General features: G+C 38.4%; 1 protein-coding gene across 1 annotated transcript in view; it reads left to right on the top strand.

Moving 5' to 3' along the window:
* Positions 1 to 1,938: 1,938 nt before the first annotated feature.
* sh3rf3 (SH3 domain containing ring finger 3) overlaps positions 1,939 to 18,649 on the top strand; it is a 112,643-nt gene continuing 95,932 nt past the window's right edge. The window contains exon 1 of the mRNA XM_088001852.1: positions 1,939 to 3,246. Within this exon, the coding sequence (XP_087857978.1) occupies positions 2,398 to 3,246 (849 nt within the window). The 5' untranslated portion in view covers positions 1,939 to 2,397. The remainder of the gene's footprint in view (positions 3,247 to 18,649) is intronic.

Genomic DNA, 18,649 nt, shown 5'->3' with positions numbered 1-18,649 from the left:
CAATTTCCAGACTGATAGATACCAAAGACCTTGTTTGTCATTTCTTGTTGAGATCTTTCAGCATTTTAATCTACTTCAATTTGTCAGGTAGGTTTTATTCAAGTGATTTTATTCTGTGAGTCAGGCAATAATTAAGCCTAGGTGTGGTCAGCCAAACTTAACCATAGGAATGTGCAAACAGCAGGTAATTCACGGTTTAATAAAGGGAGAATTACATTATATTTTCACACTGGGACAAGTTGGGTTGGATAGCTAATGCTTCTTTAAAAATGGAATCATAATTTTAAAAGCTGTTTTTTTAAAAAATATATATTTTTTTAATAAGTTTGAGGATTTAAAACATTGACAATAGAGAAAAAGAGAAGAAACCTGTGAAGGTAAAAACACTTTTTCACCGTAATGTAATAGTAAAAAGAGTCATCACAGCATCAATCAGCGAAACTTTAAAAACACTTGGCTTTAGCGTAGACAGTCGCCTCTTCTGTATACATAAGCTCCAGTGCGTAATCAACAGACAAGCTCCCTTCTCACTGTATGACTAAAGCAGTCCACCCATGGATTTTCATCGTGGGTGGTAAATAGCAGGCCCACCCCTCAACCAGGAAGGCGTCTTTATAAGTCTCTTTCTCTCTCTCTCACACACACACACAGACACACGCAGACACAGACAGACATTTGCCCTGATTAGTTCCTACCCCTCCTAAATATGGGAGCGTTGCAAGTCTGAACAGGTGGACGAGCAAAGCAGTCATGACTGTAAGCCAACCAACCACACACTGTCTTCTTCCCAACACATTAGAGTGCATTACTTCAACTCAATATCACTCTCATCATCTGCCAACAATGCCTTAACTTTAGCAGCAACACAATTATATTGTGAAATGTAGAGCTTTACATTATTGAGACTTATGAATTGGCAGTGATTTCTTTTTTTTTTTAGTATGTCTAGTTTTTATGGTAAACGTCCCCTGAAATCTTTAAGCGTCACCATTTAAACTGGGTTTGTCACGCTTGTCATCTTTCATTGTGTTTAATGAGAGAGTAATTTTTTTTTTCTCTTTTTTGGATTATTGTGACCCAAAATGTCAACACGTGTACATGGATTATGGAAAATAAATAAAAACACTGAAGAATAAAATGAGATCACAAGGGAGAAAACAATAGTTTCATTTAGTATATTACACAACTATAGTACCCTCCACAATAAAAACCAACCACCATATTAAAGTGATGTTTTTGTGTAGATTGTGGGACCTCGAACTTGCCAATCTTTGTTTTACTATTCATTATTTGCTTGAAAATCCTTTCTATAGATATGGGGAAGTTTAGGATAATTGTTATTTCTTATAACTATTTTCTGACTTATGAGATTCAACACACGCCCAGCATTGTTGTGTAGTTTTTTTGTCGTCTTTCTCATTTCAAGGAGTAGCTAAAGGAAAGAGCCCTCTGTAAGCGTCATCTCAGCTCAGTAAGGTTACATTAACAGGATTTGTTAGGGGTGCTAACACATGTAAACATCAGGACTTTTGTTAAAAGAAAAAAAAAACATTTTAAACTGACCTCCACACAGAAGTGCTAACGATTATACAACTTTAATAGATGAATAATAAGTGATTCATCTTTTTAACACTTTTAACAGATCTTTATCAGGGATGCCAATGTTTTATTGACACTCAACGTTTTGCTCTAATAATCCTTAAACAGACTTGCAGTCATTGAATGGAGATAAAGTTATTGTTCTGATCATGTTTTTTTTTCTATAGTTACAGTGATTAATTTGAAATGGCAATTCAAACTAGGAGAATATTGCTATTATGAAATAATAGAAATGGTGTATATAGTTATTTTTTTCCACCCATCCCCTTTTCATATTTTGATTCTGACCACTGCAGAAATATTCACGATACTTTCACTGTGTAGTCTTGTAATTCCACCTCAAAATGGGATAAAAGGGCCTTTAATATCTGAAAGGATGACTGTGGAAAAGAAAAATTTGGGGATGAAGAAAATGCTTAGGGACCTTGAGGGATGCCCGCCAGGTGGCGCAACAAACTACTCTTTTCGCCGAAGTCCTCAGTTGTTTTTGGTTACTAAGGTAATCAATAGGATGTCATCTTCTGTCACACAGCGAAAAGGAAGAAGGCTTAGACCGTAATTGAAACTAAATCCTTTTATGTTACTTATGTTAATAAACATTGTGCATCGCGCTGTTTAATGGAGACAAAACCAAACTGGGCAAAAACTGCACATTTTATTTACATTTTACTGCAAATATCTGAAGACTAGCATGTGTTATGGTCAGATTGCGACTTTGAGCAGGTGAGACTGGTGTGACACCAGACTCGTCTTTTTGGACAGTCTGTGCGCAAAAAGATCAATTGGCGTTAATCACTGATGGGCTGTGGAGCTGCCCGCCGCATGCATGCGAGTGATGGTTTTAGGGCTTTCTGCCTCTGGTGCATGAGCGCGCACGCCGCAATTGTTGATGGGCGCGCGGAAAATGATGATGAGAGCGTGACCTCACCGCTTTCTGCACAGCTGCTGGAGAGAAGAGGAGGAGGAGGCAGTGAGAAACAGAAACACGCTGAGGGAAACAGACGGAGACCCAGAACAGCGGAGAGGACTCAAAACACACCAGGAGCTGCGTATTGGCAAAACAAACAAAAAAAAAAAAAAAAAAAAAAAAAAAAAGTGGGGGGCGGGGGGGGGTCTGGACAACATCGAGGTGCGTCCGTGGGCACCTTCCACACCACCCGGGTTCACCTCCCAGAATGTTCTGTTTTCCCCAGAAAAAGTCCCTGCGGCGCATCCACGCACACTGAAGCCCAGATGCTCACCCTCTCTGCCGACATGGACGACTCTTCGTCGCTACTGGATCTGCTGGAGTGCTCGGTGTGCCTGGAGCGCCTGGACACCACGGCCAAGGTGCTGCCGTGCCAGCACACCTTCTGCCGCCGTTGCCTGGAGAACATCGTCAGCTCCAGGAACGAGCTCCGCTGCCCGGAGTGCCGCATCCTGGTGGACTGCGGGGTGGACGACCTGCCGGCCAACATCCTTCTGGTTCGCCTCCTGGACGGGATCAAGCAGCGGCCGCAGCGAGGGAGCGCAGGAGGAGGAGGAGGAGGTGGCAGGCAGTCTCTAGCCGGAGGTTCGCTGCAGGGGTACGCAGCCGGGATATCCGCCTCCCCTCCGGGAACTGCAATTAGAGAGCTGCCCGTGGCCACCAGGAGCTCCCCTGTCAAGGTTGGTCACTTTCCGTTCATGCACGAAATCTGCTGGTTTGACGAAAGCCGGATATCTTGTACATAAAACACGAAACCCAACTTCATGGACTTCACACCGTAGCAGCAGAATTCGGTTGAACAAAGTTTTTGAACAAGCAAATCCGTCACTGTTCTAAGCAGCAACTGCTGCAGAGTGTCTCTCAAGTAGGATGTTGAAAAACAGAAGTTCATGAGAGGCTTCAACTTGAAAAACAGACTGTTGGAATGATGGGAAATCCAAAGTCTTGCAAAGTACATCGTAGACCTCCACATTGTTCAGATGCTGCTACATTCACAAACATTCGGTGTGTGCCATTGAGATTTTATGTAGTGGATCATGCTTAGCTGTGAAGTGTAAGGAAAAGGATCCACACTTTTTGATCTAAATGTGACGTATAGGAGAAAAACATTATGTTGAGAGGGAAATTTATGCTACACATCTCCCTGAACACATCAGTAAGGCATGGTGTTAGCAGCGTCATGGTGAGGGGATGCTTTTAACGGAAACAGAGAAGCTGATCACAGCCAATAGGATGATGGACGATGCAGGGGAACACTGGAAGAAAACCCATTAGAGGCTACAAAACACTAGAAACTGCTTAGAAAAAACTAACAAAGAAGCAAAAAAACATACATCCAGAGGTTCAATAGGAAGTTTCAGATGAAGACTGTCAAAATCCAGGCCTTGACCGTCAGTGTCCTGCAACGTTTAGATGTATTCCAGCTCCATCACATAACTGAGTGAAACGGCATATTGGTCTCCTGAGCGTGTATTAATTACCTCATTATTCAATTCAGATAAGTTTAAGCAGGGACACCTCCAAATGTAATTAAGTAAATACTTATTTATGTTGCAGCTTTTAAGATAAAGATCACAAAGTGCTGGCCAGAAGAAAAGAAAAGATTAGTGGAAATCGCATTAAGATGTTAATGGTCCATTCAAAGTCCAGATCTACATCCATTTGGGAATTTACAGTATCTTACAAAGAATGGTACACAATTTCAGTTTTTGAAACACAAAGCCGGTAAAGACATAACCCAAAATACCTGCAGCTGTAATTACGTAAATGTATTGACTTGTAAAGGCTGACTGGAAATGACACATTAAAAAAAAATATATATATATAAAAAAATAGAAAAGCATGTAGCATTTTTCTTCCACTTTGCATTATAACATTATTTTTGCCTGGATGAAACTGAACTAACCTGAAAATCAGAATAAGGCTTTTCTGTAAGGACGGACCGAAAAGGTCAGTGTCAGTGTGAGGTTTTATTTCCCACACTCAGACAGAGTGGAGTGGGAGTCATGTTTACTTCCTGTGCAGTGCAGCCAGCGCATTGTCTTGTGGCTGTGGCGTATTGGAAAATGTGGCATGTTGAAGAATGTGGCTGCAATGTGGCAATGAGACGGCACAATGTGATGCGAGCAGCATTGAGCTGCAAAAATGTTGATTGCTACTTTTATCTTTAAGAACAAGTCAGGTTCTTGTGACGAGGTAGAAATACTTCTGGTCATTGATCGTATTTGCCAGTGACAATAATGGCCTCTGATATAAAGCTAAAAGGAGCAGAAGATGATTAATTTCTCACTCCAACAGTGGGAGCTTTGCAAATTGTAAATAGTGATTCACTGATCGATTGGATTGTCCAATGTTTTCCATCGTTGACGATCACCAGATCAAATCCAGAAAATTCTGATTTTTTTTTAGTACCAAAAAGTCCCATAATTTTCAGACTGTGAATGCAATAGTGTGTACTTTGGTTATTTATTTATTTATTTTAAATTTCAATAGAAATCTCTCAAAAGCCAAAAGCTATGCAATATTTATTTTGAATCATATGTTAGGTTAATGTTGGATATATAACATGTTTTTTGTTTGTTTGTTTGTTTTAATCTTTTTGCGTTGAAAAAAATGAACCAGTGAAAACCTAAGTTGGCATGAAAATTTGATTTGAAGAAAACAGGAAGCCCAGAAAAAACCTGATCTGTGCATATTTGGTTGTTTTTTAACAACAAAAATCATTAGATAGATAGCATTCCAGAAAACCCACTAAGTTTTTGTTGTGATCCAGTGAGTGGGAAATGAACTGTTTGCCAAGTGAAGGCATTGTCTCTAGCTTTCTTACCTCTGAGTCCTGCTCTGTAGCAGTCTCATCAGGCATGCCAGTCATTGACTGAAGCAGTGTAGCGCTGTAGTGTGATGAGGTGCAGCAGTAAGAGTCATTCATGAACAAAAATCCAAACGGAATTTTAGTTTTGCTCATAAAAGTAAAATGAAAACCGAAAAACAATATTTGAAAAGGTTTTAGCCGTTGATCCGCACTTCTTTTGAGTTTCAAGCAGATTGAATATACAGTTAAATGTTATTCAATAAATTACAGCAAATGCAATCACAAGTCAGCTTTGCAGATTTCTTCTAATTGCCCTGCTAATTGCTAAATTGCTTCACATGTTTATTTCCAACCTCACTTTCCTGTGTGATCTATTATCTGCTTCTGTGCCATTCCCCACACTGAAAACTTGACAGCAGTAAAAAAAAAAGCTTCATAAAATAGTGTGTAACTGTTACTATGTATTTGAGACTTGAGCTGTTGTAAGATGGTAGAAGTCCAGTTGGCTGGTAGCTTCAGCCTCTGGTACTGTTGGATCTGGGTTTATATTAGGAAGATAATATGGGAGTTATTTACTGTATGTAAGATAATAGCTACTTATAACCTTTTAGCATAACCCCACTTCAACAACTCTAAACAATCCTGATCATCCATGTAAGTAACAAAATCTACTTAATGCAGATTGATGTCTTCGTTGGCCTGTTCTTATTTTAGGGCCTCTTCGGGAAGCACTCTGGTGTGGACTTGGATTTTATTGCATCACTCACAAGGGTACATGCCTATAACCCAGTAACCCCTCTGCAAAGGCCTGCAGTCCCTTTTCCCAAGTCTCCTCCAGGCACTCTCAGGACCAAAGCTTCAGGATAAAAGTGTAAATTATCCTCCCCTTAAGTGTGTAGTGTGTGTGCCCAGGCATTCTGCTTTGTAGATCCCGTTACACACAAAGAGCAGGGATCTTTTTATAGGCGTTAACTCTGTTGTTGTGTGAAACACTCATCTAATATGGCTGCATATACAGACATAGTTCTTGAAGGAGTCAGACAGGTGAAAAACAGAGCACTCTGAATCAAGTATGAATGTTTATAGATGAGAATGGATGTGTTGCCATGGAAAGGGAAGCAGAGGAAAGGCATGCTGAGTCAGCAGCGTGAGCAGCAATTCCTCCAGCTGTGCTCTTTTACCCTCTACTGCAGATGCTGTGCTTTGACCAGTTAAAGTCTATCAAAGCAGCTAAAATCAAAATACCAATTTTACATGGTTAATTTTGAATTTAATCTAGTCTTTTCTAATGTCAGTTAGTATGTTCACTTGTATATTAAAGTCATTTGTGCTTTGCTGAGTCAAGTTTGTAGTCTTACATGACCACTAAAATACCTTCAGCACCTTTTTCAATTACTGATATTGACATTGCATGTGAGCTTTTCTCTCATTTTAATGTGAATGAGTCAATGATCAGAGTTCTAATATATTGCATTTATGGTCTACAAGTTCAGATGATATATTTAATGTATTATGCAGTCAACGTTTTATACAAGCAAGAGAGCAAAGAAAATAGAAAGAATTGCTGTGGCGCTAAGCAGAGTTGTCAGATGCTTGTCCTCCTGAGATGATGGAGTGTTTGAGGTATGTGAGTGAAAAAGGACCTTAACACACCAACCTTACAAGTGTGAGGCAGGAGGCAAAAAATTCAAAGTGCATCCAGTGTAAGTGGGATCCTGTGGTTTCATTCCACTTTCAAGGCTCCTGTGTGTAGCAGGGGTCACAGAGCAAAACTATGCAGAAAGCAATCACAGAAGCTGCTAATGCTGCTCAGAAAATCAGCTTTGAGCTAAATGAGATAGACATCAGAGCAGATCTACTGGACAGTCAAGATTATGATCAAGAGTTATACACTTCTGATTAACTCAGGTTTGGCTTTATTTCTGGGGTACCTTGTAGCAAAAATCAAGTGGCTTTGCCTGGATAGTTACCTGAATAAATATTTACTGTTGCCCTACAAATGCATTCATGCATATATTCCCATTTTTGTCAGGTTACAAACACAAACCTGAATGTGGTCTATTGAGTATGTATTAAGTACCATGCTGCATAATTGTGAACCTTTGTCCATACTAATTAGCAAACTTGTTTTAGCTCAGTGTGCCTGAATGGAGTAGCAATTTTCTAATATGACCAAACATTCTCAATTTATTTAGAATGAATATGAGCTTTGACTGAGCCGTTCTAACACATGAACACAATTTGAGACAAAAGGTACCATAAGGTTGGTGTGTTGCAATGACAGTTATGTCTTGGAATAAAAATACACAAATTCGTATTGCACTTTATTACAAACGTAGACCTAACAATGGGGGACACGGGGTTCAGAAAATAAGAGGTTTAATTGGAAAAAAAAAGTTCAATCTTACCAATAAAGACAAATAAAATCTTTAACCACTTTTGGCATGCAGAGAAAAAAAATGCATTGTACTTATGTAGTCAATCATTTTTTAAGAATTATGAAGGTATTTTGTCAATCTCAGTATTCCTAGGGGCAACACGTAGTTTCTGTTAACAGATGGGGCTTTATTTTATTCTGATGCCAGCAGCTCATTGTTTTTATTTCTGACAGCCTGGGGGTGTGTTTGTTTGTGTCTTAGCTGTCAAGCCTGAAAACCTGTTACTGGATTTTAGTAAAATTTGATTAAGTATTAACCCACAATCTTGTGATGAAGTTATTTTAGGTGGAGCATGTTTCAGCATTTTGTCTGCCTTTCCCCCCTCCTATATCGCTGTGTCCTCTGTGTCTGCTGCTCACATGGTTTCTGTCGGCAAACTGTGAAATATTTAGCACTGACATAACACATTTCAAGACCATTCGCTTTCAACAGAGGTGGATACTTTCAAAGCACTTTCCGGTTTGTGGATTTGTTTGGAGAAATGCTGTCATTGGCTGGCCTCTGATGAATGGAAAAAATACTGTGCAGTGTATTTATAGTGTACACTGTCATGATCTAACTTTTTCCCTGTACTGTGATGGGGTAGAGTTTATTTTTGAACAATGTGTTGAAATTCTTCTTATCCCACAGTGCTACTAACAAAATCAGCAGACAATAATAACACTCCCCTGATAAAGCTTGGTTTGGTTTTTTACTTGCAGATTGCTTTTTGCTTTGCAAGTATTTGGCCCTGTGGAGTCTGTTGAGTGAGAATCCTAAGGTTTACACAATACATCTTTTATACCAATATGAGTATAACAGATCCCTGTTGGACAGAGACTCTTGGAGTTTTTAAAACAACTATTTCAGTAAATAAAAAAAAAAGGTTTTCAAGTACTATGGCATTGGCAGATAATTTAAAACAGACATACTGCAAGACCTTTAGCTTGTCATGATTTTGGGAGAAAAGGAAATACATTTTTTTCTCAGAAGTCAAACCGTTAATTTTTTTTATTTGGAAGGGGAATACAGGAAAAATGAACTGAACGTACTGTCGTGATCTGAGTGGAGAAACGTAAGGTTTCTCATCAAATCTAACTTCAAAATGGTTGTTGCATGTAGCCTAATGACAGATGTACATTATTCAAAATTCTTACATTCAACAATTTTGCATTGGAAGAAATCTTTCACTTTGTTTCATAGTGTTAAACACTTTATAATTATAGCAGCTAATAAGATCGAAAATTCAGAAGACAGAGCAGATCCAGAACTCCTTAATGTATCTTTTGTACAGTGACAGAAAAAAATCTGTATTTTTAGATCTCTTTGCTGGCATCCACAAGTAGAAATTTGCAACTCTTCCATCTTAATGCAGTCATGTCAGCCCTAGTCTCAGTATCAGTGAGGAAGATAAAGGGATTGATTCCTGAGATGCAAACACTCTTTTGTCAACCAATCAATGTCAGAGACAAAGTATCATTGTGAAGTGTTCAACCTGTTTTTCTGTTCATGTTGTAATACAGCAGTTTGTCCCAGAGATTCCAACCCTACCCCTTGATCTTCTCCCATACCTGTATTTACCTGAGGTTGACATGGCAACGCCCGAGGTAGCCACAGCAGCAGTGACGCCACCTGCTTTCATCTCCAGAGTGAGACATGGCTTTGCACTGTCATTCCCAGTGATTAGGCGGGGGTTGTAAAGTGGACATAGTCTACTTCAGATCCCTGTAATAATCCTTTGAACCTGGTGTATTGTAGTTTAGACACAATACAGAAGGAGACACAAAGCCTTACCTCAACTCGTGATTAACTATATCCTCGTGAGCATAAGTTGTTTTCATTAAATATCAACGTCCTCAACACAATCTGTGCTACCACAAGCATTTTTCTCCTCCTTCATCGACATAGACATGGATTCTCCTTTGAAATCTGCTTGCACATTCATTCACCGGGTAAACAACTCAATATATTTCTTGTCACCACCTTTGCACTATTTGCTCACTTTATGAATATTTCACACCTTGGGCACAAACCCAGATAAACAGACACACACGTTTATTTTGTCTTTCCACTCATTTGTTTTGCTGCGTGTGTGTATTCACTCCAACACAGATGGTTACAAATGAGCACGCACTTTCGTAAACTCATGCTCTTCGCTTGCTTTACACATCCTCTTTCTCTTTCCAAGTGCAGGAATGTTTTTAATTTTAGTGTGACCACATAATGATCTCCTCCAACACACATCTTCCTCAGTCACTTTCAGTCACACACATGATTACGTGTTTGCTGCCATTTGAAAATTGTGTTTTGTGCCGCTTGGGACATTGATGTTGTTTTCTTTTATGTGCATCTGTAAAATCTGTAAGTGTTGCTGTTCTAGTAAAAATTCCTTCCCTTCTGTGCTCAGACATTTGCTTCCCAGTCCTGTGCAAAAATCCACAACCTGTGGAAGATTGCTCTGAAAAAGTGGGGTACAAAATGACCGAAAAGCTCCAAATGTACAAAAAGGCAACAAAACAAAATGACCAGAACCAAAATACAGGGTGAAATAAAAGACAACATGACGGTGTAGAGGAATCCGTTTACTTTCATGCCTTACTTTCTTTGTCTTACTCAATTTCTAACAACCTAATTGATCTAAAAATAGCTTCGGTAACTTAGGAGTCTTCTTCCTTCTGTAACAACCTCAGTGGGATCATTATTAGAGTGATCCGTTATGGCATAGTTGAAGTGCATTCGTTAAATAGAAAAAGATACAATTTTCTGTCCAGTTACCTCATCACTGGTCAGGTTAAAAAAAACATGATATTGCTGCAATTAACTGCCATAGAGAAAACCACTATGACATGTTTTTAGTAAAATTTAAGACTGGCTAGACCAGGGTTCAACAAAAATATAGACCTCAGGGGCTGGTGTCCTGCAACTTTTAGATGTGTCTGTCGTTTTGTGGCATGAGGTTTGTTCAGTTTGTTTGCGTCTAAATCCTGCATCCATCACCTAATTAATGTAGGTGTGAAACTGGACAGAGGTGGATTAGGTAGGCGGCAGGGCGGTGGATAAAGACAGCTCTGTAGGCAAGAAGAAGGTGTAATGATTTTGTGTGTCTAGTCTTGGGGGTTGGTGTACAATAGGTGTTAAAATCCAAACAAGCTTTCAAGCTTGACTGCTATTCCCACGGGAGTACCCAGTTGCACAAATACACACATGGCCACACACAAACACATTAGGTTAGGGGTTAACAACCCCCCAGCCTTCACTCCCAGTCTTTTGGTTACTGTGGAGATAGAGGTGAGAAGTCACTGGTCAGTAGTTGAACCAATATTTGACAGACGAAATGTGTCATGATTAGAGATACACCAAACAGATTTTTACTGGCAGATTTTAAGGTCTGATTTTGTCATTTTTGTATTGTTTAAAAGACTATGAAACTGATTTTATAACCTTTTTTATAATTTAATATTTTGCATACATTGAAACAAAAAAAAAAAGTGCAGGTCTTATGTTAGAGGTCAAAGTTTAGGTGTTTACTATTAGTTTACCATTATATCTGGGTACTTGGATGTTCTTATGAGGCATATTAACATCTATTCACCTATTTATCATTCTTGGGAAATCCTGCATTAAAAATTCAGCATTTATTTGTACTTTTGTTCTTCATATAATTGTACAGCTCTTGTAAAACATATGAAATCCTGGCCATTTTCTTTTGATAAGTGACATTCAATTTGTGATCCTTAAACTATTCACCTATTTGCAAATGTTTCTATGGAAACTCTTTTTCTATTATTATTTTCATAAAATATTCAAAAGAAAGTGGACCTTGGGATGCTGAAATACCTGAGTGCAATGTTACTTGACATGGTATCTGCTGGTGTTTGCAGAGAAACCAGTTTAGGACTGTCATTAATTTCCTAGGCACTGATTGGCTGTACCCCCAAGAGCAGGGGCGAGGAAGATTATAAATGTTAGCTACTGCAATTTTATGAGGTTAGAAACTGTTGTTGGACTTGCAAGCCTCTCTCACAGTCTCTGTATGTCAATTATGAATACTATGCTTATTATTCAGTTTCATATTTTAGGTAATAGATGCAGCTGCTTCACCATAAAATCCCATTCAATGATTCACTCTACATTTTGTTCTTGAGCAAATCTCAAGGCCACATCAAATCTGGAGGTCCATAGATATTTACTGTAAAGCTTGGTGGCCTCAGCCCATTGTCGACCTTATGATCTGCTAACACCTCTCTGAGATTTTACATGGCTTCCCAATTTGAGGCTGAGCTGCTTTCGTTCCCCATTGCTTCCACTTTGTTATAATACCACTGGCATTGCACAGATGGCACCTAATCATGGTACTATGTTGGCATTAACTGGACCTCTAAAAGCATCCCCTTATTTCACTAATGTTTTCGGAGGCAGCCTTCATGCTAAGGTGCTGGACTTTATAATCTCGTATCCATGTAAGTAAATATAACTCCTGAATTTAAGAGATTAGATTGGTGACCAAAGATCTTTGGGTGTGCCAATGAAAAAACATAGTCAGATACATGACAGGAGAAAGCTTTTCTTGTGAGTCTTATTGTGCATTGCATAATCAATTACAGCACCAGGTCTGACCAAGACAGTTCTGTCTTGGTCAAAAAGTACAGGTTAAATGATTTTTGGAATACACAGCTGTTAACCACAGGGGCAAAGTTCTTCCTGCTGCCACTGGAAGCTGTCACACTGTAAAATTACCCCAGTTGGTCTGAAAACAGTCTGTTACAACATGGGAAAGGTGTTACGAGAGATCCTTTGTGACCACAGTACTTTTTTCCATTCTGTAAAGGCTCTTGCAACTCCTAAAGCACCATGCAGCGAAATGTGTGCGTAACAACAGATGAAGTTCCACTAGTGCAGCGCTCGAAGAAGTGGAACGGTTCTCTCGGGAGAGAGGTGTCGCAGAAACTCAAGGTGTTTCTCCAGGTGTCACACAGCGCAGCAGCATGTGCGTGTTTGTGCAGTCGTACCTCTCTCCCTGGTAATGTATTTCAATTCCTTTCTCTTATATAGAAGAAGTGTCTCTTCCACCTCCTCCTCATCTTTCTGTGCTATGGAGAGATGTTGAAATGCGCCCACTTTAGATTTGGCAGGAGACAGACTCTTGGCTAGAACTGAGTAGAGATATCACTGTGAGCGCACAAGCACGCACGCACACACACTCCCACACACACATATGAAGAAAATTACAACATGGCAACAAACACAGGTCTTCTGTTTCATAAACCTGCTTTTCACACTCATAAATCTAAGCTTCAGTTCATGAAGTTTTGTTTTTGCAGGCACTTGCGCTATCAATTATTGCTCCTTTTTTTTTTTTTAAATATAACCATATTGTTGTAAAAAAGTGAAGTGATGAAATCTTAAACTGGTGAAAGCAAAATTTTAAATATAAGGTACAAAATTATTGAATAAATCATGTAATTATTCACAAAGTGACCCAGTAAAGTGTGCTGCAGGATGAGTCCTGTGCTAGACTAGGGTATTATTTTAATTTCTTTTCAGCGAATAAATGGTGATACTCTTCTCAAATGTTTACTGCATTCATAAAAATTACCTGGAGCTTGCATACAAACATCTGCAGTTATTTTAGGACAATGTCCCACAGTGTTTTGTGTCTGCAGCACAGCTGTGATCGGTTTCCCTCCTTTCCGACATTTCTGTATGTTTTTGTGTATGCATAAATGTTAAACATGCATATTTTCACTGGCATGTATGTGCGTGCATACGTAGTGTTTGGTGGTTTATTGGTCGCATGTCTGTGCACAAAAGAGGATGTGTATAAATGCTTGTGTGCAAGGCTGTGTGAATTTCCCTGACTTTTAGAACCATGAATCCATGTGGCTAAAATCATAAAAACATAAATTTCCGGAGAAGGAAAGGATGAAAGGGCGCTTGTTTTAATGTGGTGAATTTTTTGGCTTCAGCTTTGCTATGGGTGTGTGTTTCTGTGTTAGAGGGATCTGGCAGTTTTCTCCCTTCAGGATACGGATTATGTAAGCAGAGAGAAGTGAGGTCAAACACCATCCTCCCTACGGCTGCGCTCTGTTTAGACTGGGAACAATGGGAGCAAGGGTATGAACAAACTCCTCTGCTCCTTAAATTAAAAAAAAAAAAAAAAAACTTACACTCTCCAGAGACTCTCAGCTGACTGCTGTTTTTCCAGCCAGTAGAGAGGCCTCTGTTTTTTCTCAACCCCATAGATCTGACATTTATCTTGCCTGTTAAGCATCACTTTATTAAATAGAGATAGAGGAAGAGGAAAAGAGAAAGGGGATTCGACTTCCTGGACAAGAAACAGAATATGATTTAAAAAAAAACAAACAAACATGTATTTCAGTAATTACATTTATATTGTCTAGAATGATTGCAGAGATCCCAAATGTTTTTATCTGTGAATTTTGATGATTCTGACTTGAAGCTAATGAAAACCCAATATCCAGTTTGTCATAATAAGATTTTTAACACAGAAATGCTGGCCTGTTTAAAAGTCCATGCACTCTAAGTACATATACTTGATACTGTCAGGGGTGTACCCAAATGTATTAATGGAAAGTTGAGTTGAAGGAAGAAATGTGGGAGAAAAAGATGCACAAGCAACTGGGACATGTGTGGCTTTGAAAAGATAGCCAAGCCCATTCATAACAGTGAATTTTTTTTTGTTCATTTGGGTTTTAATTTATTTAATTCTAAATTATATTTTGGTTTGTAATTTATTGAACTACACCTGTATTATTTTTATTTAGCACTAATTTATTCTTTTAAAAAAAACATCTTAATGGCTCTTTTTAGTTAGTAGTATATAACTGAGTAGTTTTGAAATTGTAGCTTGCATTTAAGCTTATACTGGAGAACAACATTAAATATTCTCCAAATAAGAATAAAAAAGCTTTTATTAATACATCTATTAATTTGGAACTAAGGCCCATATTGTAACAGTTGTAATAGCCTTCTGTCTTCAGAGACAGTTTTGCATAATTTTCTGCCAAGTGTCCACGAGTTTCTAATTTTATCAAGGTAAAGAAAAAAAATCTGAAAGTTCTCAATGGGCAGCTCTGAAAAATAGTACAGGGCGAGGGCAAGGTGTATTTATCTGGCTCTTACTGTGACTCATTCATCAAGTCCACCTGCTGGAAACACTTAAGTTATTATGTGTGGGCATTATGAACAGCACAACTGAACACTGGCTGTGGTCCTGCGGCTGATTTTTATTGGTGCTGGTCTTAAAAAAACAAGAACATTTATAATACCGCTCTTGGCTGGAGGTGACTCAGACTTCATCATGTCGAATGCTGGGTTTTATTTTGTGCTTTTGTATTATAACTGATAAGCCCCCGCAACCTGATATTGGATAGGAGGAAGACGGCGGTTATATGGATGGATGAATTGAGTGGAGGATTAGGAAAAGGTGACATCAGTTTGGCTGCTAATTTTATTCCTGACCTGACATAGTGGTGAGAAATGCAAAACGTTGCATTATATGGGGAGGTGGAAGTGGTTATGCAGTTTGTGTTCATGCTACCCATATGTCAACATAGCAGGGTTGAAGTAGTTGTTCACCAGAACGTTTTTAGAAGACAGAGCCAACTCCCCTGCCACAAATAACCCAGGGGTTTTTGGTACCATTGCCTTTGAACTGACTTGGGTCAAAAGTTTTGGATATCCTCCCACAAGCTTCTCACAATTGTTTGCTGGAGTTCCAGCCCATTCCTCCTGATACAACTAGTGTAACTGAATTTTTTTTTTTTAGTCTGGGTCTCTCGCACCGAGCTACTTCGTAACATTTTTGGCTGTAGGTTTAGGGTTATACCTATTTATGTGTAAGATTCAACTTCCTGGCTAATGTTTTTATATTTTGCTCCTATTTTTCTGCATGTTCTTTCCTCTTGATGGAATCTCTTTTATGAAGTGTACCAGATCCTCCTGTAGCAAAACAGCCCACAATATGATGCTGCCCACCCGTTTTTTTATTTTATTTTATTTTATTTTTTTGGAGTGATGGCTTCCTCCTTGCTGAGTGGCCTTTCAGGTCACGACAGTATAGGACATGTTTCACTATGGAAAATGTCACTTCTTTCTAGCTCCAGCCAGCATCTTTACAAAGTCTATATGACTTTTTAAATAAATGAACACAGTACCTCCAAGCATTTAGAAATTGTCCCCAAGGGTCATCCAGACATGAACAATTCCCCCAACCCTCTTCCCGATGTCTTGTCTGATTTAGTTTGACTTTCTCTTTGTGTCAAATAAGAAAGCAGTGTGTTCAAGATATGACCTTAAACATACTTTTGATGCCTTAAACATGCACCCTGATCAAAATCTGAAGACCAGTCAAAAAATTGCAAGAATTTGCATTTTGCACTATTGGATCTTAAGAAGGTTCATTTACACTCAAACATGATTTTTTTCAGCTGATCAAAAGTTTAAGACCATAGTCTTTAAAAGCCAAAAGCTGTGCAAAAATCTGGATTCCATGTCATTTTCTGTCAAGTCTTTACACTGTCTCCAGATCCAAACCCAATTGAGAACATTTGGGGATGGACGGCAAGGGAAGTTTACAAAAAATGGACATCAGTTCCAGACAGTGGATGCCCTTCGTGAAGCCATCTTCAATACTTGGAGCAACGTTCCCACTAGCCTCCTGGAAACACTGGCATCAACATGCCTAAACGATTGTTTGAAGTCATCAACAAGAATGGTGGAGCTACTCATTACTGAGTCCTTTTTTTTTTTTTTTTTTGACACTTTGATTTCTGTTTTGGGGCGTTTTCAGGTTTTTTTGAGCTATGGTCTTAAACTTTTGATCAGTTGAAAAAATCATGTTTGAGTGCAAATGCAGTTTTCAATTAATTCCCCGCTCAAAAGTTTTTGTCTCTTACGCTGATTTTTTCCTTTAACATTGTGAAGCTCTACTTAGAACCTTCTTAAGATCCAATAGTGCAAAATGCAAATTCTTGCAATTTTTTGACTGGTCTTAAGATTTTGATCAGGAATGTATCTTAAGGTCCACCTAAGTCATGACATAATCATTTAGCATTTTCTTCATTGTTTTAAAATATAGTAACAATTCTGCATGTCAACTTTTAAGAAGGAAATCATATTCTGGCTGTTGCAGATAAATCTTTGTATTATCTTTTTTAGATGAGAGAACAATTAAGTTTTTCCTCCTTTGCCTTTCATGTGGCCACATTCTGATCATGTTGTCCTTTTAGCGCCACTGTAAATCTCTACAAGAGCACACTGTTGGACAGAACTAGGACTATCATTGCCTGAAGAGGAACTTGAATAAATAGCTTAGTAATTAATTAGTCACAAAGTACTTGGCAAGTGAAATATTGTCAGTGAAGCACCTTATATGCTGAATTATTTATAAACCCAACTGCACAAAGTGTGCATGTGTCCAGAAGCGCCCTTTATAAGTAGATGCTAATTTTGTAAGACGCACTGATTTTCCATTAAATCTTAACATCTGTATAGTGATAATTTGTCACATTGGGACGAATATTGACATCCTTTAAATTGAAAGTTATTACTCTCTCTGCTTGCTGAAGCATGGCTCTGTCCCGGTTTATCACTGTCACATCTCTGGTGCTTTCTTTTCTATTTTCCTGAGCTCATTTTATCATTCCTCTAATCGTTGCCTTTGACTGATGTTTGTCCACTTGGAGAGGGACTTCCTCAGAATGACTGCAGCCACTTCTCCACTCATCTCACCATTCATTCCTTTAAGCCTTCCTCTGAGAGTTTGGCCGCAGCACAGTCTCATTTCTGGCTCCCTTTGCCCAGTCGTGCCAGCTCTATTAAAACACTGTAGGTCATCATGTGGTTCTCTGGCAAAAGTTGAACATTGCTATGAATAGAAAATCAATTAGTTTGTCATGTATTACCCCTGTGTTGATAAAACAGCCTTGTAATGGGACTATTTAGTAGTATAAAATAGATAGGTTTTAATTTTATATTTAATATTAATAGAAATCCTGCTTTTTTTTTTTTCTTGTTAGGCCATCACTGCACTGGTAAAGGTTTTTTTTTTATGATTATTATTTGGAGCCATGACTCATCTTGACTGTGACCTCATTTGTTGTTCTGTTACAATACATATATATTGCTGCATTGCTCTGCTTTACCCGTTTATTCTAGCTCTGCATGGGTTGTAGTTTTATCAGAAGTTCTTTGTCAGAAACCTGCAAGTTGAATCATTAGAAAACTGGATCAGTTTTTATTAAATTAGTGTCTTTTACAGCCCTTAAAAGCTAAAGGTTTACAAAGCCACAAAAGAGTTTAAAATTTGTAAAGTCAAAGGCCACATATCAACTTATTTTGTGAAGAAAAATATTTTTACAACTTATCCTTTTCGTTTCTGTTCAGGGTTTTAGCTAACAATAGCAATAAAATAGTAGTTAACACCAAGATGCTGCTGGTATGTTTCAGTGTTTGTGCTCCTGTTCTGACCAGCATTGTTCCTCTTATACATACAAATTGCTTTCAATCTAGAATCACCTACATTATGTTAGTAAGAAATGCAAGATTTGTGCAAATAAAATTTTTCTTTACATATTTATATCATCTGTTGAATTTCACTGAGCTTCAGGAGTTTATTTTTTATTTTTTTTACAGGGCAATATTGTCTTACAATGTTTATCCTCAAAACTTTATGATGTCCTAAAGAAATAAACACTGCTTTCCCATCAGATTGCTGCTGAGAGTGTGGCTAAAAAGTTTGTTTTGGGCCAGGAAAATGTGTTTTAAATGTGCATGTACCTAGTAATAAACTGAAACGTTATGTTTAATACTTATATGGTATTAAGGATTTCA

The sequence above is a fragment of the Poecilia mexicana genome, unplaced genomic scaffold (genome assembly GCF_051168715.1).
Source record: "Poecilia mexicana isolate PSO_F unplaced genomic scaffold, ASM5116871v1 scaffold_2, whole genome shotgun sequence".
NCBI classification, from domain to species: Eukaryota; Metazoa; Chordata; class Actinopteri; order Cyprinodontiformes; family Poeciliidae; genus Poecilia; species Poecilia mexicana.
This window is presented reverse-complemented; position numbering and strand designations above follow the sequence as displayed.